Source organism: Mirounga leonina, unplaced genomic scaffold (assembly GCF_011800145.1).
Source record: "Mirounga leonina isolate KUSES-001 unplaced genomic scaffold, KU_Mleo_1.0 Mir_169, whole genome shotgun sequence".
In the NCBI taxonomy this organism is placed as follows: Eukaryota; Metazoa; Chordata; class Mammalia; order Carnivora; family Phocidae; genus Mirounga; species Mirounga leonina.
Window position 1 is genome coordinate 22,013,599 of NW_023270431.1, and position 21,278 is coordinate 22,034,876.

A 21,278-nucleotide genomic window follows, 5' to 3' on the forward strand; every position below is an offset into this window, starting at 1 on the left:
GTATAATAAAATAGATCCTTTTATTTTTATATGCACCATTTTAGTTATGTCAAAAGTAGATAAATTGTAATCTTTTCATTTGTAATTCATCCTGTTTTTACTTTCAAGACCCTGCTTTTACATGGAAACATCATCACCTCTCTTAGAATGGCACCTGCTTATCTACCCAGAAGTCTTGCTATACTTTCCTTGGCAGAAAATGAAATTCGGGACTTAAATGAGGTAAAATTGGAGGGTATTCTGTGGGATCCAGGAAGCTGCAAAGTACCGAAGAGACTCAGGAGAAAGTTGTGAGCTCACTTGTTAACTGTGAGCATCTTGGAAGATACTGCCAAAAAGATGAAACACTTGACTCAAGATGATCATTATTTTTCTTTCTACTTTTTCTTAATGTCAGTGGGTCATTAAGGCTTAATTTCATTTGTAATGCTGCCACTGTTATTCCATTTGGAACTGATTTGTGGTAGAGGTATATCTACGTTAAAGGGATCAATAAGGACACTGTACACCTTTCTCTGGCTGCTATTATGTTTTCAAAATAGGATTTTCTCTGTTAGGAAACAGTGCTGATACTTTGTAAGGTATTGTGCAGCAAGGACAGATGGCCATATTGATGGAATTTTGGAAGTCAGTGGATAATGTAAGAGTGTTACTTGTTGCTTTTCAGAACAAGAGGGAAATTGTTACATTCTCAAATTGACAAAGATGTGTACTCAAAGGAAGCCCTGTGCTTAATACTAAATAGTCCATTTCATTCAACAAAGATATCCTTTGTTCCAGATCTCTTTTTTGGCATCCTTAACTGAACTGGAACAGTTATCGATCATGAACAATCCTTGTGTGATGGCAACACCGTCCATTCCAGGGTTTGACTATCGGCCATACATTGTCAGCTGGTGCTTAAACCTCAGAGTCCTAGATGGATACGTGATTTCTCAGAAGGAAAGGTGAATATGACCTTTTTTTTAAGATTTTATTTATTTGAGAGAAAGAATGAGAGAGAGAGAGCACATGAGAGGGGGGAGGGTCAGAGGGAGAAGCAGACTCCCCGCTGAGCAGGGAGCCCGATGCGGAACTCGATCCTGGGACTCCAGGATCATGATCTGAGCTGAAGGCAGTCACCCAACCAACTGAGCCACCCAGGCGCCCTGAATATGACCTTTTTAATGTCACATTTATCATGGAAGTTACTGAAAAGACCATTTCTAACTTACTACAGATTACTAAACTGAATATTTCTTAAAATGTGCATTTAGGAATTAAGATCATTAATGCAGTCATATAGCAAACTAACTATATGCTGGTCATTTAGGATTTTCTGTCCTTTCTAAGAAAGGATAAGAAATAAATATCAGTCTGAGAGGTTGGGGCTAGTGAGTTTAACTTAACGCCCAACATACAACAATTTGATTACTGAAAGTTCTTTTGTTAATTGGTTGTTTGCAGGGCTTAGAGCATTTTCTATAGAAATCATATTATGGATGCTGTGTAGAGTCTCAGATCAATCCCACAAAAGCTTCTAATCCATCTTATATGTAAGGGCAGTATTAGTAATAGGACCCGGGGTGCCTCAATTGTTCAGTTGGTTAAGCATCTGACTCTTAGTTTTGGATCAGGTCATGATCTCACAGTGTGGGTTTAAGCCCTGTGTTGGGCTCCATGCTGAGCCTGGAGTCTGCTTGAGATTCTCTCTTTCTCTTTCTGCCCTTGCCCCTGCTTGCACACATGCATGTGCATGCTCTCTCTCTCTCTCTCAAATAATAAGGAAAATATTTAGGGGTACCTGGGTGGCTCAGTCGGTTAAGCGTCCCATTCTTGGTTTTGGCTTAGGTCATGATCTCATGGGTTGTGGGATCAAGCCCCGTGTAGAGCACTGCACTCAGCGTGGAGCCTGCTTGAAAGATTCTCTCCCTCTGCCTCTCCCCCTGCTCACTATCTCTCTCTCTTTCAAATAAATAAATAAGTCTTTAAAAAAAATTAAAATCTTAAAATAGGACCTAATTATCCTTTATAACAATGATTCTGTGGGAAAATTCATGCAGAGTTTCAGTTTGGAACTGGTAGCAGACGTACTGATTGTCCTTCTCTACTCATAACGTGTGAAGCAGCAGAAGTGGAAACTTTCCTATCTCTAAGCATTGATGGTTTCTGCACTTGGAGCTGGGACTCCTACATGACGGGGTCTTCTGGGCACTGGCACATGATCATTGGAATCAGAACTTTAGGGGAGATAAGAAACTAGGATGTGAACAAGAGGGGGTGGAGTTGGAGGGGATAGTATGAATTGAGATGAGTTTATTCTCTTCACTTTGCCTCATTTCACTTTCTCCTCTCAGTGTGTACATACATGCATTCATGGACTCAACAGGTACATTATTCCTCACCATTTTTGTCCACTTCTACTAGAGACTGGTATATCTGCTTGAGGAGTATCCTGGTGGAAGGATGAGTGGTAGATTACAGACAGGGTTTTCCTTTTCCTTCTTCCTGCTCTTTCATCTAGTTGCTGAATAAGATGTGAGGCAGTGAGGAATGATAGCCAGGACCTACATAGTGGTGATGCTGGTGGAGGGTGAGTGACATACATCAGGTCTAGTTTGCCTACAAAACAAAAAATTGTGGCTTTTCCTTTCTCTTGCAGTATGTGTTGCTACGTACTCAGAAACTGATTCTGTTTTCAACTATGGATAGTTTTAAAGCTTGAATATGGGTTTACCTTGATTATCTTCTCTGACTTTTCCTTTCCTTTTATTTTAAGATTTTATTTATTTGACAGAGACACAGCGAGAGAAGGAACACAAGCAGGAGGAGTGGGAAAGGGAGAAGCAGGCTTCCTGCTGAGCAGGAACTCGATGCGGGGCTCGATCCCAGGACCCTGGATCATGACCTGAGCCGAAGGCAGATGCTTAATGACTGAACCACCCAGGCGCCCCCGACTTTTCCTTTAAGAGAAAAAAAATACTTGTCAGATTTTTCTATATGAGTAGGATTGGCAATATTGTCATATATGGGAGGTAGCATGGTGAGATAGGCAGAGAGAAGGGTTTGGTGTAAAGAGAGACATGGGAAAAGGGACAAGAGAAGATTTCACATGTTTCCCTGCCACTCATTAGCTGTGTGGCCTGGGCAAGTTCCTTAGCTTCTCTGAGCTTTAGTTTTCTCATCTGTAAAATGTGGATGATACTACCTAGCTTTTAAGAATGAGGATTAAGGCTAATGCATACGGCATAATATTGGCCATATGGTAGGTGCTTAAAAAATGGTAATTGTCATTATTACTAAAAGATAGGGACTAGGAATCGAAGCATTTTGTAGAAACTAAAGCAAGTGTTAAAAAGCAGAAGATATTTGGGGTGCCTGGCTGGCTCAGTTGATAGAGCATGCAACTCTAGATCTCAGGGTCATGAGTTCAAGCTCCATGTTGGACACAGAGCTTACTTAAAAAAATAAAAAGCAGAAGATATCTGTTGAATAGATGAATAATAATGCGAAGGCTATGTTTCTGTACAGTGGAAATGGTTTTAATCCAAGTGACTTTAAGGTGAATTTGAATGTTTTTTAAACTTTCTCTAATTTAAGAGACTTCAGGAGGTAGGGAAGTGTGGGCTTTCACTTGGGGTGGTCTTTCTCTCTGTAGGGTCATCCTACACTAAATAAATATGGGGGGAAGGAAGGGTGGGAGTATAGCACAACAGCAAGTTTCTTTTCCCCCCCAACATTTAAAAAAACTTGCAAGGTAGCATATAATTCAGATGTAGTTAAAAAAATAATATTTAGAAATACCTACATAGTCACCACTGAGAATAAGAAAAGAACATAACGAGCATTCCAGAGATTTCCTTTACTTTGCTCCCATCAGAACTCCCCTCCCCACCATAAATAACCATTGTACTGCCTTTTTGATAATTCAGAAAGATTATTTTTTTCCTGGTACTATGAGGTTTTCAACCAACTTCCACCAGAGTAGCTAAAATTAAAAGGACAGACAATACTAAGTGTTGATGAGTATGTGGAGCAATTAGAACTCTCATACACTGTTCTAGGAGTGTAAGTGGTGCAATCACTTTGAAAAACTGGCATATTTAGTGAAGCTAACCATGCAAATACCCTATGACCCAGCAATTTGACTTCTGGTATATATCCTACAGAACTAGGTGCTTATGTCTACCAGAAGACATGTACAAGCATGTTCATAGTAGCCTTACTCATAACAGCTGCAAACATTTTGGAGCTATTTGGTACATTTGGGAAACAATCCAAATGTCAGTCCATAGAAGAATGAGTCAATAGTTACATGCAAACTAAGGAACCTAGATTGTTGTTGATGCCATAGTAGAGAAAAATGCTGCTGCAGTTGATGTCTGAGACAACTCTGTAGTCTACACAGTGGTTCTGTGTTTGAAAACAACTCTGGAAGTATTCTAAGGGAGAGCTCTTGTATTAAAATTCAATCCCTGAGCAGTGTTCAAAACATTTTCCTGGTCAACCTTGGGAATTGCCCTGAAGGACAGGAAGGAATTTCCAGTTTTTGTTTCTACCCAGCCTGTTATTTGCAGGGAACATCCAGATTAAACATTTTCTTTATTATGACTGAGCCAGCCAGGCACCATGGAAAGTATCCTGGGTGCTTTGATGACTTTAGGTAGCCAGATCTTGAGTGTGTGTGTCACTGGAAAGAGTAATTTGAGCTGTCACCCATCCCTGTGGTGCTGTGGCTGAGTGGTTTCTCAGAGGCACACCTATGGAAAGACCAGCACCTTTGTGCAGTACCTCAGTATTTGGAGTTCTTTCTGAATTTGTTTCCATTTCTGTTTGACTATTTATAGGACTTAGTCCCAAGCTACACTTCTGTTGTTTAGTTGAAGATTAGAATTTAGGGAGCAGAATTTTGGAGATGTTTCTTTTTTGAAAGGATTTTTAAAATACATACAGAAGTAGAGAGAGTACCATAATGAACCCCTAAATACCCACCATGCCACTTCAACAGTTACCAACTTTGCCAGTCGTTTCACGTATCCCCACATTTTTGTTGGAGTATTATTTATTTATTTAAGATTTTATTTATTTGAGAGCACAAAGAGAGAGCATGAGCGGAGGAGAGGAGCAGAGGGAGAGGGAGAGGGAGAAGGAGGCTCCCTGCTGAGCAAGGAGCCTGACATGGGGCTCAATCCCAGGACACTGAGCCACCCAGGTGCCCTGTTGAAGTATTTTAAAAGCAGATACCAGATATCATTTCATCTAATACTCCTTTTTTTTTTAACGAGAAAGAGCAGATTATTTTATTCTATTTTTTAAACTCAAACTTTTTTTTATTTTTCTATTTTTATTTATTTAAAGATTTTATTTATTTGACAGAGAGAGGGAGAGAGGGAACAAGCAGGGGGAGCAGCAGGAAGAGGGAGAGGGAGAAGCAGGCTCTCTACCAAGCAGGGAGCCCAATGCGGGGCTTGATCCCAGGACCCTGGGATCATGACCTGAGCTGAAGGCAGATGCTTAACTGACTGAGCCACCCAGACACCCCTAAAACTCAAACTTTTTTTTAAAGATTTTATTTATTTATTTTAGTGAGAGATAGTGTGGGCAGGGGGAGAGGCAGAAGGAGAGGGAGAGAGTCTCAAGTCGACTCCACGCTAAGCATGGAGCCCAATGCAGGACTTGATCTAATGACCCTGAGAGAGCATGACCTGAGCCAAAATCAAGAGTTGGATGCTTAACTGATTGAGCCACCCAAGTGCCCCAAGAGCAGATTGTTTTAAAATTTTCTCTCTTAATCGTTGTTACTTGTTATATTATGTAAATTGTTCCTTCAGTTTCAAGAGAAGAATCATATTCTAATGATTTGAAATTAATATGTTAGAGCTGAATGAATTTTAATTTTATTTTTCTTTGAATTGTCAGTGATGTTTTAATGGGTAAGGAGATTTTTTTACCTAGGAGAATATTTTATGGATTAATAAACTTGTGTAATGATATGTTTATTGATGAATGTGAAGCAGAAGCAGAGAAACATGTTACAGTAGTTGATGCTAGGCAGTTTGTGATTTTCCTCACACACTTAAAACTGTGGAATATTCAAGTCAGAGCTTAGTTTCTCTCCTCCTACTTTCACTTCTCTTTCCTTCCCAACTACAAACCATCTATAACTCGGAAATGTTGCTTGCTGGCTAATATTAAAGTTGGTGATTATCCTTTGGTATGGACCTCTTGTGGGAACAGCTTTTCAACACACCATTTGCTTGGCAGGAGAACTTATGGAAATTTAGAGCAGATTTCAAGAACATTCTGAATGGTTTTTTTTAATTTTTAGAGAGTGAGAAAGCGAGTGAGCACAGGTTGGGGGAGCTGCAGAGGGAGAAGGGAGAGAGAGAGAATCTTAAGCAGGCTCCATGCCCAGTGTGGAGCCCAACACAGGGCTTGATCCCACGACCCTGAGATCATGACCTGAGCCGAAATCAAGAGTCAGATGCTTAACTGAACTGAGCCACCCAGGCACCCTGATCTTTATTTAATACACAGACTCATTCTTGGAAGAAATACTTAAATTATTTTTATTAGGTAGAATAAAATTTTTTTTTAAAGATTTTATTTATTTGTCAGAGAGAGAGTGCACAAGCAGGGGGAGCGGCAGGCAGTGAGAGAGGGAGAAGCGGACTCCCTGCTGAGCAGGGAGCCCGATGACGGGCTCCATCCCAGGACCCTGGGATCATGACCTGAGCTGAAGGCAGACACTTAACTGACTGAGTCACCCAGGCGTCCCTAGAATAAAATTTTTATCTTTAGACTAAGATTGGGATTCTGAGACTTCAGTTAATCAGTTAGGCATACCTTGTACCTCATTATTAGAAAACAGTTTTTCCTTTCTTGTGATACTGGCAAATCACAGAAAATTAATCTTATTTTATTTGCACCGTGACTCTTTTGCATGATTTAATGAGTTATCAAAGGGCCAGTTTTCTTTCAGTCTATAATAGAACTCGGGTGGCTTGACAATTTTGGACTGTAGTTTGTATGATGTGGATACCTTAATATCATGGTCCAAGTAAATGGTTGTGGATTGAAAGTGATTTTCGAACTATTTGCAAAATGATCCAACCTCAACTTCAAGTTGAGGGGTAGATTTAAGTATGGTGAAATTGAGGCAATGGCATGTTAATTTAAAAAAATCGAAACATATATGTAAAAGTAAACAGTAGTGTAATGACCTCCCATGAATCTATCATCCAACTGCAACAGTTTACAGCTCATGGCCAACCTAGTTGTCTGTGCCTTCATCCACTCTCTATTCTATATTATTTTCAAGCAAATCTCACAGTACATGTAATTTCAACTGTGAATATTTCAGCATATATCTCTAAAAGATAAAGGCTCTTTTTTTTTTTTTTTAAAGATTTTATTTATTTATTTGACAGAGAGAGATAGCGAGAGTAGAAACACAAGCAGGGGGAGTGGGAGAGGGAGAAGCAGGCTTCCCGCCGAGCAGGGAGCCCGATGCGGGGCTCGATCCCAGGACTCTGGGATCATGACCTGAGCCAAAGGCAGACACTTAACGACTGAGCCACCCAGGCGCCCAAAGATAAAGGCTCTTAATGAAATAACTACAATACTATTATCATATCTCAAAAAATTTCACAATTCCTTAGTAACATCAGGTATTATTAGTTCAGTGCTTACATTTCTAATAGCCCTCATAAATGCAGTTTTTAAATGTTTTTTTTGGAAACAGGATCCAAATAAGACCTTCCACTGTGTTTGGCTGATACATCTTTTAAATTTCTTTCTTGCTTTTTTTAGTGACTTACAACATTAATTTGTTATTATTGAATGCTCTATGGGCTGGCTATGCATATTGGGTGGTTCTCATGAGCTTGTGGTGAGATCACACAGAGCTTGGCTAGATGTCCAAGATGATGCTTTTAAATCTCTTTTAATTTATAGGTTTCTTCTCTTTTATTTTCTTTGCTTTCTTTTCTCTCTTTTTGGTTGTAGTTGAAAAAAATCAGATTATGTGGGGGTGCCTGGGTGGCTCAGTCGGTAAGCGTCTGCCTTCAGCTCAGGTCATGATCACAAGATCCTGGGATTGAGCCCCACGTTAGGCTCCCTGCTCTGTGGGAAGTCTGCTTCTCCCTCTCACATTCCCCCTGCTTGTGTTCCCTTTCTCGCTGTGTCTGTCTCTGTCAAATAAATAAATAAAATAAAATTAAAAAATCAGATTATGTGTCCTGTAGAGTTTCCCACTGTGCTTATTTTGCTGATTAAATTCCTGTGTCCTATCTTATATTTCCTGTGAATTGGTAGGAGGATGTGGAGGTTTCATCAGATTTAGGCTTGCTTTCTTATATTTCCTGTATATTGGTAAGAGGATGTAGAGGTTTCATCAGACTTAGGCTTTTTAGTGGAGTGGACTACTTTTTGGGTTCTGTCAAGCACACACACACAAGGAGACACATAGTGTTTGGTTGTCCTTCATGTTATTAGTAGCTATTAATGATCAATGCCTAAAACCATTAATTCATTTTCACTAAGAGCTTCAAAATGGTGAGATTTTAATTCATTCATTTTATTAGCTGGAATACTTCTATAAAGTAACTATTTGGCCCCTCATGTTTAGTTTGTATAGGAAAGACAGAATTAATAATATTGAATTCTTGCCCTTTATTTATCAGTTTTTAAAAATAATGAGTTGGTGGTTCACTAGCATCCTCCAGCTGTGACCAATTAGCTTTTTTTTAACTGTCATTATGAATTAATGGATTAAAATGTAACTGATGTATTTAGGTACTTTATTTTGATAGTGAATAGAGGAAATACTTATTGCTTCTTTGAAAATAATTTAAAGATATTTGGAACGATGAGTGCAACTCTGTGGAAGTACCCCTAAGCAAAAACAAAGGTTTAAAACATTAGAAGAGTAAAGGGAGTGAATCAGAAGGAAAGATTTTTTTTTTTAATATTTTATTTATTTATTTGACTGAGACACAGTGATAGAGGGAACACAAGCAGGGGGAGTGGGAGAGGGAGAAGCATGCTTCCCGCCGAGCAGGGAGCCCGATGTGGGGCTCGATCCCAGGACCCTGGGATCATGATCTGAACCAAAGGCAGACGCTTAACTGACTGAGCCACCCAGGCGCCCCTCTACTGAAGTTTTTATTTTTTTAAAAGATTTTATTTATTTATTTGACTGAGACACAGCGAGAGAGGGAACACAAGCAGGGAGAGTGGGAGAGGGAGAAGCAGGCTTCCCGCCGAGCAGGGAGCCCGATGTGGGGCTCGATCCCAGGACCCTGAGATCATAACCTGAGTCAAAGGCAGACACTTAACGACTGAACCACCCAGGTGCCCCCAGAAGGAAAGATTAAAAAAAAAAGAACTTATAACTGAATTTATGAAAATCATCCAGTGATGCTGTAAATTAAGGAAGATCATTGTTGCTTCAAAATGTATCTTGTCTATGCTGGTGTCATATCCTCTACTGTATGTTCCCTAATTCCAGTTTGAAAGCTGAATGGCTCTATAGTCAAGGCAAGGGGAGAGCATATCGGCCAGGCCAGCATATCCAGCTTGTGCAGTATCTGGCTACAGTCTGTCCTCTCACTTCCACACTGGGTCTTCAGACTGCAGAGGATGCCAAACTAGAGAAGATTCTGAGCAAACAGAGGTAAGCCCCTTTATTTGTAGCAGCTGATAATTCACAAGTGGAAATACCTGGGTCTTTCCTGCATGGGTCGTAGGACTGGGGCAAGTGCTGTGACCCATGTTTCTGGGCACTTGGGCCCCTTGTTACTGCAGCAGTCCTGCAGGGGAACTAAACCATGCAGTACTGTCAAGCTTGCTCTACAGCAGCTGCATTGTTCATCATTTCCTGAGTGGGGAGAGCCGAGCAGTATGGGGGACCGGGATTTAAAAAAAAAAAAAATTTATACTTTTAATGTAGGTGTTTCATATGGGTTCTTTAATACTAACATTAAAGAATGAAGCTAGAAGGATGTACTAGTCACTTCTTTTATCAGAGAGCCTGCCTTTGAGTGTTTGTGCATGTGTGTGCCTATAAGGGTGTCTGTGGGATTGTGATTTAAAAATAAGTTTTTTGTTTTTTTTTTTTAAGATTTTATTTATTTGCGAGAGAGAGAATGAGAGACAGAGAGCATGAGAGGGAGGAGGGTCAGAGGGAGAAGCAGACTCCCTGCTGAGCAGGGAGCCTGATGCGGGACTCAAGCCCGGGACTCCAGGATCGTGACCTGAGCCGAAGGCAGTCGCTTAACCAACTGAGCCACCCAGGCGCCCTAAAAATAAGTTTCTTTTATTTAAAGATTTTATTTATTTATTTGACAGAGAGAGAGAGAGAGAGAGAGGGAACACAAGCAGGGGGAGTGGGAGAAGCACGCTCTCCGCTGAGCAGGGAGCCCGATCCGGGGCTCGATCCCAGGACCCCGGGATCATGACCTGAGCCGAAGGCAGATGCTTAACGACTGAGCCACCCAGGCACCCCTTAAAAATAAGTTTCTTAACCTTTCAATCCAGTGCTTTCAAGATGAGCACTGATTGACTTTGTAATTTGGTAGTGATGAAAGAGCTCTACTTTGAAAACTTGTAAATTTCTACCTTTTTGACAGTATTATGTAAGAAGCAGAAAACTTTCTTTTTGTGGTTTGTGTTAAATCCCATCAGATGTTATTGATTTTTAGGTTTCATCAGAGACAGTTGATGAACCAAAGCCAAAGTGAAGAGCTAGCTCCTCTTGCTCCTACTGAAACAAGAGCACCCCTTGTACCTGAGCATTCAAGCCCTGTTCAAGATGGCCAGATAGTCCAGGAAAACGGTATGAAATTAATTGATCTCTGATCCGTTTTCTCCCAAGTTGTTCCATCTGTTGGGTACCATAAAGGAGGAAAAAGTACATATTTTCATAATTTTTGGTTTGTTAAGTGAACATTTAGGTCTTATATTTTATATATGTATATATACAGACATAAATGTAAAATTACTGTATTTTAAAGTGTTAATTTTAATTTTAATTTATTTTTTTGGTGAGCAGCAAAGCAAGGTTTATTGAGTGATAGTGAAGTGATAGTATAAAGCTCCCGAGGAGGGAAGGCACCCAAGAGGGTTGCCCAGTGTTAATTTTTTTTTTTTGATTCATTAAAATATTTATTGAGCAGCTAGGGAGATACAAAAGTGATTAAAACATCATAAAGAGGTGAGGCAAATGCACACATCATAGAAAGCCAAGTGTGAGGGGTCACTGAATCACAACAGTCAAAAGAAAAGTGGTTTAGGAGATCAAGAATGAGATTGCTTCCAGCCAGTGTTAATTTTTATTTATTATTTTTGTCACTGGTAATTTTTTAAAGTTTTTTATTTTAATTCTGGTATAGTTAATACACAATGTTATATTAGTTTTGGATATACAGTATAGTGATTAAACAATTCCATACATTAATCAGTGCTCATCTTGATAAGTGCCCTCCTTAATCTCATCACCTATTTCACCCATCCCTCCATCCACCTCTCCTCTGGTAACCATCAGTTTGTTCTCTATAGTTAAGAGTCTGTTTCTTGGTTTGTCTCTTTCTCTTTTTTCCTTTGCTCATCTGTTTTGTTTCTTAAATTCCACATATGAGTGGTATATGGTTCTTGTCTTTCTCTGAATGACTTATTTCACTTAGCGGTATACTCTCTAGATCCATCCATGTTGTTGCAAATGGCAAGATTTCATTCCTTATAATGGCTGAATATTAATCCATCGTGTGTGTGTGTGTATAAATATCTCACATCTTCTTTATCCATTTATCTATCGATGGACACCTGGGCTGCTTCCATAATTTGGCGATTGTAAATAATGCTGCAGTGAACAGAGGGGTGCATGTATCCCTTTGAATTAGTGTTTTTGTATTTTTGGGATAAATACCCAGTAGTGCGATAACTGGATCATCTGGTAATTCTATTTTTAACTTTTTGAGGAACCTCCATCCTGTTTTCCACAATGGCTGCACCAGTTTATGTTCCCACCAACAGTGCACAAAGGTTCCTTTTTCTCTACATCATTGCCATCAGTTGTTGTTTCTTGTGTTTTTGATTTTAGCCATTATGACAGTTGTGAGGTGATAATCTCATTGTAGTTTTGATTTGCATTTCCCTGATGATGAGTGATGTTGAGTATCTTTTCATGTGTCTGTTGGCTGTTTGTATATCTTTGGAGAAATGTCTGTTCATGTCTTCTAATTTTTGATTGGATTATTTATTTTTGGGGTGTTGAGTTGTATCAATTCTTTAAATATTTTGGATGCTAACCCTTTATCGGATATGTCATTTGCAAATATCTTCTCCTATTCCGTAGGTTGCCTTTCCATTTTGTTGATTGTTTCCTTCACTGTGCTTTATTTCTAATTTTTAAAATATATTCAGAGTTGCTACCTTTTGTATTGACCTGATCTTTGATTATGCTAATGATTAATATAAGAATTTATTTTCTTAAAAGTCTTTGGTGTGATGTTTTAGGCATATTGGAGGACATCACCAAAGCATTTTAGTGCATTTTACTATATTTCAGGGGTTAGATTTCATTACAAAGATACAACTAAAAACCTTTTTAAATATTTAGTGGTTTCAATGATACTTTGTTGATTCTTCTAGAACCCGTCATCCAAGTCAATTCTTGGGTTGGGATTAACAGTAATGGTGATCAATTATATGCTATTAAGAGTAACTTTCCAGCCTCTGTACACACTACAAGATATTCTCGAAATGACCTGCACTTGGAAGACATACAGACAGATGAGGACAAGTTAAACTGTAGTCTTCTCTCTTCAGAGTCTACTTTTATGCCAGTTACATCAGGACTCTCTCCAGTGTCACCTACAGTTGAGCTGAGGCTACAAGGCATTAACCTGGGCCTAGAAGATTATGGTGTTGCAGATGAATCTGTGAAAGGGCTGGAAAACCAGGACTTCAATAAGGAAGATGAAAAGCCTTTTTGGACGGCAAATGAGAATTCCGTTCAAATGAAGGAAAGTGTCATCAGTACAGAGGTAAATGAGAAAGATGGGCTATTACCTTGTCTGGAGCCAACAGTAATTAGTGCTGTCTTGAAGGATGACACCCATAGTCTTACATCTTTTCCTGAGTCAGTTGGACACAGTGTCTTCCATACACAGCCAGACAGTGAAGAAACCATGTCTCAGTCAGCTTCGGAGAAACTTCCCTGTGGGATTTTAACCCAGAGATCTGTTGCTCTGGGACAAGATAAAGTTGCCCTTCAGAAATTGAATGAAGCAGCCACCAAACTTCAGGCCTATTGGCGGGGCTTTTATGCCAGGAACTACAACCCCCAAGCTAAAGATGTGCGTCATGAAATTCGGCTGCGCAGAATGCAGGAACACATTGTTTGCTTAACTGATGAAATAAGGAGGTAGGTAAAAAATCCTTGTTTAGGTGCTGTTTTGTTGATTTGGGAGTGTCAGAGTCTTCGAGTTGATTCAGAACACTGAACCATTGCTGTTATGGTCAGGACACTTCATATGCTGTTGCCACTCTCGGTTTCTTTGTCTCCTATAACATACTGAAAGCATCTTGAGGGCAGGAACTGCCATATGCATTTCCACCGCTAGCATGGCAATTGGTACATTGATGCAGTACAGCAGTAAATGGTGAATAATTGCTTGTCTTATAGATGTTTGTAAACTTAGACATAAAAAGGTACAGAAAATGTAGAAAAACTGAATAAGCATAGAAATGAGAAGATGAGAAAGTCTACATGGAACCCAGTAGGTAACAGAATTAAAGAAAGGAGTGGGGGCTTAAAAGGGGCTAAAATTCTGGGGCAATGGTAGGAATTATTCCTCACTTCTGTGGCTGACGTTTTACTGACTGCCAGCCAGGAAAATTAGGAGTTCATAAATTTATTTTGAGTATTAGTATTGCAACTAGCAACATTTATTAATATTATCAAGTGGAAGGGGAGGAGGCAGTAAAAGAGACTGGGAAGGGACAGCCAGTGTGATAGGAAGATGGGGTGTGTGTCTCAACTTCGATAAGGAAATGTCTTAGGAGAGAAGAGAGGTGACGTCGGGAGGACAGGATTATATGTTTAATTTAGAAGCTGGAGGTTATTGGTGACTATACTGGGGGATCCTGGGACTATTCTCAGATTTGATGATTTGCGAAACGGACTCACAAAACTCAGGGAAGCTATTCTGTTCATGATTATGGTGTATTCAAGTGAAAGGATACAGACTAAAGTCAGCAAAGAAAAAAGGTGCATAGGGCAGAGTCCAGGAGAGCAGGCACGAACTTCTAGTTGTCTTCTTCCAGTGGAGTTGTATAGGTAGGGCTTGAATCTCTTGGCAGTAATGTGTGACAACACATATGAAGTATTGCCAACCAGGAAAGTTCACTGAAGCCCTGACTACAGGGTTTTTATTGGGTGTCAATCTTGTAGGCATTGAGTGCCTGTATGACTGACCTTAACTACTTAGACCTTAGCTCCTACCCAAGGTCAGACTGATACCGTGTCTGTATCAGGTGAACAAAACAAGTATTCACCTGAAAGCACATTGTTGGCATAAACTATCTGGTTTGGCCCCGAGCCCCATGTATACACAGATACTCTTACCAAGCAGGATAGTCCAAGGATTATGTCCTCATCAGTCAAAGCCAGTCCTTTCTTTGGAATGTATGGAGTTTGAACACCCCAAGCCTACTGTGTTAACCCTTTCCTGCCCAGTGAATTTCCTAAGAGCAGCTTCAGTAGGTAGTGGAATCAGGCAGTTTGGAATGGGTTGAATAGTGAATGAGAGGTGAAGAGTGAGTGTAGCCAGTTCTTTTGGGGGGACCTCTTTTGTGGTATGTTGCTGGAGGAGAACCTGGAGTTAAGGAAAATTCTTTTTTAAAGATGGGAGATATAGAGCATGTTTATGTGTTGATAGAATGATTCAGTAAAGAGGGAAAATCTGATGGTGCAGTGGAAAGAAAGGAGAGATGCAAGGTTGAAGTTCTTGAGAAAGTGAAAGAAGGGATCCAGTGCACAAGGAGAGGGAGTGGCCTGAGGTAGGAGCAGGAGCAGAAGCAGGTGAGGTGGTAGGTTTGATGGGGAGGGATCAGAAGTTCTGTCTGATGAATGCTTCTCCTTTTTCAATGATACAGAAGAAAACATGGTCAACATTTGAAAATGAGGAGGGGGTAAGGGTGTAGAAGGTTTAAGAAGAGAGGTGTGAGGTATTCATCTTAAAAGTGAACTTAAAAGGAAAATGGAGGATTATTAGACTGTATGAGGAAAAACTTAAAATGCAAAACAATAGGTCAGGTTGTATGAGTTTCATCAGCAACTTTCAGCTGTTCTCTTATGATTTGGGCATGGTTTATTTGGTTCTGCTAGAAATGGTTTTTTTCCAGGCGAATATGGTAGGGGAGAGAGGGAAGGGCAAAGGAGCCAAAGATATTTGGGAAGGGATGATTACAATGGTAGATCTTGGAATTTAAAGAAGGTAAGGGAGACAGGAGGAGGCGGGGATCGTTAGTTTGGAGGTCTGGATGAAGATTGGGATGTCTAGATTGTTGCAGGGGGGATGCAAGAGCAAGTGAACTGGGAGGATAGGAGGTAGTGGTTTGTGTGGGTGCTTGAAAACATTTTTGAAAATGGTGTAATCAAAATGACTGGGTCTAGAGTGAGACTATGAGAACGAATGACATAGGGTGGATTCCTGTTAGAGCATCCATGTGAATGCTGAGGTCTCCAGAAATGATGATAGGAAAGAAGTGGAGAGAGACTGGTGCTGAGATTTCTGTGATTGCAGGCAGATTCTGGGAGGCTAGTACTTGAAAAAGAGTTTGGAGAAATTTAGCAGGATGGCAGGAGTTCTTCAAGGAGGAGGGCAAAAGAACATTTGTTGACAGTAGAAGCTATCTTCTGACACTGATGTATGAATGAAAAAAAAATAGCTTCCACTTTTTTTTTTTTCAATAGGCCCCATGCCCTAATGGGGCTTGAACTCCTGACCCTGAGATCAAGATCACATGCTTTACCAACTGAGCCAGCCAGGTGTCCCAAAATAGCCCATGAGAGGGCGACAATGCCATCAGCAGTAGGTCTGATTTGGTCAAGGAAAATGTCACAAAAGAGGTTGAGAAGATAAGGGATTTGCCAATTACAATTCTGGAGTCCCAGATGGCACAGGAGAAGAACATGGGGGGGCTAGAGAAAGCTGGGAATTGGGTTAGAGGTAGAACAAAATGGTGGTGATATTCTGGAAGATAACAGACAATTAAGGGAGCCTTAGGTTGGTGACAGGCTAAGTATGGAGAGGGCAGCAGTAAGCCCAGGTGAATACTCTAATTAATAAGGGGAAGTGATGGATGGGGAGGAAGTCCTTTGATGATGGCAAGGAATATGTCAAGGACCCGGGCATATAGGGACTGAAGTTTGATGGGATTAGTCCTACTAGTCTCTTAGAAGATGGCATGTCAAGCTGTGATCCTAATCCTCTGCTGTTTTGTAGCCTTTGAGCAACTACTCCTTTCTGCAACTCTTGTACCTTTGGTGTTTTGGCTGGGAAATAAAGGCCAGATAAAGAGCCATTTAATATTTTATTTTATTTTTCATCATTGGCAATACTTTGTAGAACCAATATAATCTGAATTTCAGTCACATCCATTTGGCTTCTACATTGAGTCATAGTTTAAAACTAAAGTTTCAGCTTAGATATTCTAAAAGTGGAAAGGGTGGTTATTAGACTATTAATCTCTTTACAGTACAAGTGTCTATTAGTTGTAACAATAGGCGCCAGTCAAAGCACCTTCCTTGTGTCAGTAATGAATTTTGAATTATTGTAGATTAAGAAAAGAAAGAGATGAAGAACGTATTAAAAAATACGTACAAGAAGAGGCTGTCAGATTCCTTTGGAACCAGGTAAACCCATTCTTGCTGATTTACCTAATGTGTGAACCAAGAAAAATTCTAGATTTATTGAGATAATCATAGAGTAGTCAGGCATATTAAGCACATTTTCTCAAGGTTAAGGATGGTCTATGTTCTTTGCCACTAACTCTGAATTAGGACAGTGAACTTTGTTACATTTTATTTAATCTAAAGAAAAATATTTTCATAATTTTGACCAGAAGGATAAAGAACCATAAAGATGAATGAAAGTGACTAAACTGAGGGATGTTGTCATAACTTTCCAGTAGGTAGAAAATATTCAATTAAAAGTTTTCTGTAGCCATCTATCTTGTTTTACCTTTTGGGAATATTTGAATGAAAGGTGACTAAGATAATGTATGATGGCTATGATATGCATGTCCTAAAAAGTGCACATGACTTCTTGAGAGAGAGAGTTTAGATCCTGTAATAGCATACTTCAGGGACAGTTCAGATAATCAGTTTTACTGTTATTTTATCTCATCAGGTATTTCATGATGATAATTTCTTGGAATGTTTTTGCTATAATGGGATTTTACCTACAAAATTAAGAAATAGTTATTGATTTCTAAGGTTTTATAATTACTAATACTAGGGAAGTGGTTAAATAAATTATAGAATAACAATACCATGGAACATTATGGAAGAGTTAAAACGAATAAGGTAACAGTATAGACTGATGTGGAAAGTTCTCCAGAATAACATTGTTCAGTGAAAAACATTAAGTTTCAGAACTTAAGGTTCTGCTTGATTTTAAAAACTCCATATATATTTGAAAACAGAGTAAAAGGTCTGGAAGGACACTGTCCAACTGCTATCAGTGATTACCTGGGAGGGTGGTCAAAGAGAAACTAAAAAATTCTATATATTGCTTTCTTCTTGCAGATTTAATTGTTTAATTTTGAGATTTTGATTGTATGTTAAAAATGTAAAGGTCATATTATCAAGAACTCAGGGTATTTTTGGATATTTTAGAGTTATATATGCTGTATTGTTAGGTAACATTTAAAAACTCTATCCTAAATGGATATCTGCGGTGAGATTTTTAGAGAATCTACTTATAATGGGCTCTAACCTGTCTTACTCAATAGATTTGTTTCTGTTGAGTACATTATTGACCCTGTAGTCACGGGCTGTTGTGCTTCTGATAGTTTTTCCAGTAGCAGCAAGAAGAGTTGCTTTGGCCCATCCTGACTCTCCTGGTGAGGACCTTTTGTTACCAAGGACATTACCACTTGTGCCAGCCTGGTTTAGGCTGGGAGTGCTATGGAAGGGGTAAGGGGAGTCAGGCTGTTTCTAACTCCAGTTCTGCCATCTGCCATTTACCAACTTCATGAGTATTGGGGAAAAAGCTCAAAGAACATTGTAAAGCAGGCAAGATTTTTATTTTATAATAAAACTATACCCTTTGGTTTACAGGTAAGGTCTCTGCAATCTTGGCAACAGATGGTGGATCAGCATCTAAGTTCCTGGCATACTGATGTTCCTCCTATATCAAGTACTCTAGTACCCTCTAAACCTCCATTATTCACCCAAAGTCAGGAGCCCTCTTCTGATCAAAATTCTGATTGGCTCATTGCTCCTGATGAGGCTCCTCAAGAGAAATCCTTACCAGAATTTCCAGACTCAGGTTTTCATTCTTCCCTAACAGACCACGTTCACTGTTTGCAGCATTCTTTGGATTTTGAAAAAAGTTCCACAGAAGGCAGTGAAAGTTCCATAATGGGGAATTCCATTGACACAGTCAGATATGGCAAAGAGTCAGATGTAGGGGATGTCAGCGATGAGCACGGTGAATGGAATAAGGAAAGCTTAAACAATGAGCAGGATAATAGTCTGCTTGAGCAGTATTTAACTTCAGTGCAACAGCTAGAAGATGCTGATGAGAGGACAAATTTTGATGAAGGGACAGGAGATAGTAAGCTTCACATAGCTCCTTCCCCTGAAAAGTTAGATGCCTTGTCTGACGGGGCTTCTGTAGATGATACTCACGGCATATCTCCTACTTTGCAAGATGAAATCAGCCAGGCACCAGAAAATTGTAAATTAAATGCTGATGTTCAAGGGCAACAGTCAGACTGCGATTCTACATTTCAGGTATTGCATGTTGGTATTACTGTGTAGCATGTCTGGTTGCTTGGGAAGCAGAAATCTACTTAACAATTTCAGTTGCCCTTTTTTTTTTTTTTTTTTTTTTTTTGGTGAAGGGGAATATCACCCCCATTTTTGTTACTATTTATATAGACTTTGTATTCTTGTCTCTTGTTTTCAATATTTTAGAGACTGGGCTGAATCTTCATTTTGATTTTATTAGCTATTCGCTGTAATCTATCAAACAATATTTATATTGAAAGCTATATGCACTTTATTTCCTAACAACTGAATTGCATCAACAGTGTTGTTTTTTAATGTACTCATTTCCTTTCAAAAATAAACTAGAATATCTTTCAAGAAAATAGAGGAGTTTACCTTAAACATATAAATAAGAGAAGTTAGACTTTTCTGTATGTCAGGAAATTAATTATGAAGTAAGGAATGTGACTTGTTAAAGTGAGTGTAGATGACAAATATGAAAGACTGTGAACTATAGAAATTTTCCAGCCTCCTTGGAATAAGAACATATATTTTTAAGCCTTTACCACCCCCTTACGAGTTAAGAAAAGCCTTCTTATAAGCAAATAGGGAGAAAGGGTAAGATTATAGGATTTTTCAGAGGAAATGAATATAATTGTCTCATGGAAAACTTTAGTTAATGTCATGTGTCAGTTTTAACATATGAAGCAGTGTTCATCTGGAATTAAAATCAAGCTTACTTAAAGAGGCATGACTAGAATATTTCTCTTAGATGTGAAGAAAGCAGATGCTAGGCTCCATTTGCTTGGAATAATGTCACAGCAGACATTATCTTTTCATTCAGTGCTTTTTTACCCTATAGATAAGCATTTATGTGCCAACTTCCTTGCCAGAAATTAACATATGTTCTTCTTCTCTGACCCTGCATTATATTTGCTTATGTATTTCAGCAGAAGGTCCATGGCCATTTACTTCATTTTTTGACCTCTGTTTCACAGTGAAGAACATTTAAAATAATATTAGTGGTAGAATATGACTTTTTAAAAGGACTATTTTCTGTCCAGCTCTCTGAAAAAGTGCCACATTTGGAAGACAATTTAATGGTGGTTAAGAAAAAATAAACCTCACTTATTTCTTATTAAGAAGAATACATATCTGTAACTTCAGGAAGAAATGATAATATTGTGTTGAAGGTTATAGATGGATGCATTTGCAAATCAAGGAAGCTTGATAAATTAATCTTTGAGAATGTTGTAGTATCCTTGAACAACATATATCTGATTTCCCCTGATCTTTGGACATACAACTATTTAAAACTGTGGCAATACTTAAGTGTTCTAAATTTAGGTGCTAAATATCTGTTCATTTTTCTGTTACAGTCACTAGATCCCTTTCTTCGAAGTTATATAAAATCCTTCAAGAATAAAGTCAGGGATCACATGTTATAACTTTGTTGATAGCTAGAAACATTTGTCCAGTATGGGTAAGATGTATTTTTCTCAGTTTATAAATATGTAGCCCTCAGGTTGAGAAGACTTGGATTTCATTCTCAGAAATCCAGAGTCTCTTGAAAAGGAAATATTTTCTGTCTCTTATAAATGAAACAGCCGTCTTACATTCAAAATTTTCCCTAGTGAAGCATGTGTAATGTTGAATGCACATTAAATAAAAATAGAATTTTTTACTTTTTGAATAGTGCTAATTATCTTTTATGAATGATTTTGAATTTCTTCTTAAATATACCCTATTTTTCTATTTTACAGTTAAGTGCCTCATTTGCTGCCCATAGTTAGAGAAAAACCAACTTGCACTGCACTGATACCAAAGTGCTGCTTTATGGTACATTAATTTCTCATAAAAGTTCCTAAAATGTCATGTTTCAGTATTGCCTAAGTAGGTTTCTGCTGATATCTTCTCCCTCTTTTTCTAAGAAATGGCACAACACAGCTAAATTCATTTGAACATTAGCATTTGTCAGCAAGATTTCCTTTTTTACCTTTGTTTTTCTAGCTCATAAATAGTATTAGTGTACTTTTATTTTAAAATTGGCAGGTTATGCTAATGGTTAATATTCTGCTCTTCATTTGATTTACCTTTACTAGTGTTTTGAAGTGCAAGAATATTAAGTAGCTCCCTACCTTAAACTGTACAGATTATTTTGAATGTAGATAGAATGAAAATAATGTAAATTAGAATGCAGGAAAATTGTGGCATAGACTTAATATATTTTAATAGGTTTACAGTGTAATTTAAAATAACTTACGTAATTGTTATGTCATGGGCTATTCATTGATCT

General features: G+C 38.7%; 1 protein-coding gene across 1 annotated transcript in view; it reads left to right on the top strand.

Annotated features, from left to right (window-relative positions):
* CEP97 (centrosomal protein 97) overlaps window positions 1-19,095 on the top strand; it is a 41,216-nt gene extending 22,121 nt beyond the window's left edge. Inside the window, exons 6-12 of the mRNA XM_035015297.1 lie at window positions 109-222; window positions 781-947; window positions 9,491-9,655; window positions 10,683-10,816; window positions 12,631-13,405; window positions 16,825-16,900; window positions 18,329-19,095. Of these exons, the coding sequence (XP_034871188.1) occupies window positions 109-222; window positions 781-947; window positions 9,491-9,655; window positions 10,683-10,816; window positions 12,631-13,405; window positions 16,825-16,900; window positions 18,329-19,033 (2,136 nt within the window). The 3' untranslated portion in view covers window positions 19,034-19,095. The remainder of the gene's footprint in view (window positions 1-108; window positions 223-780; window positions 948-9,490; window positions 9,656-10,682; window positions 10,817-12,630; window positions 13,406-16,824; window positions 16,901-18,328) is intronic.
* The last annotated feature ends 2,183 nt before the right edge of the window (window positions 19,096-21,278 follow it).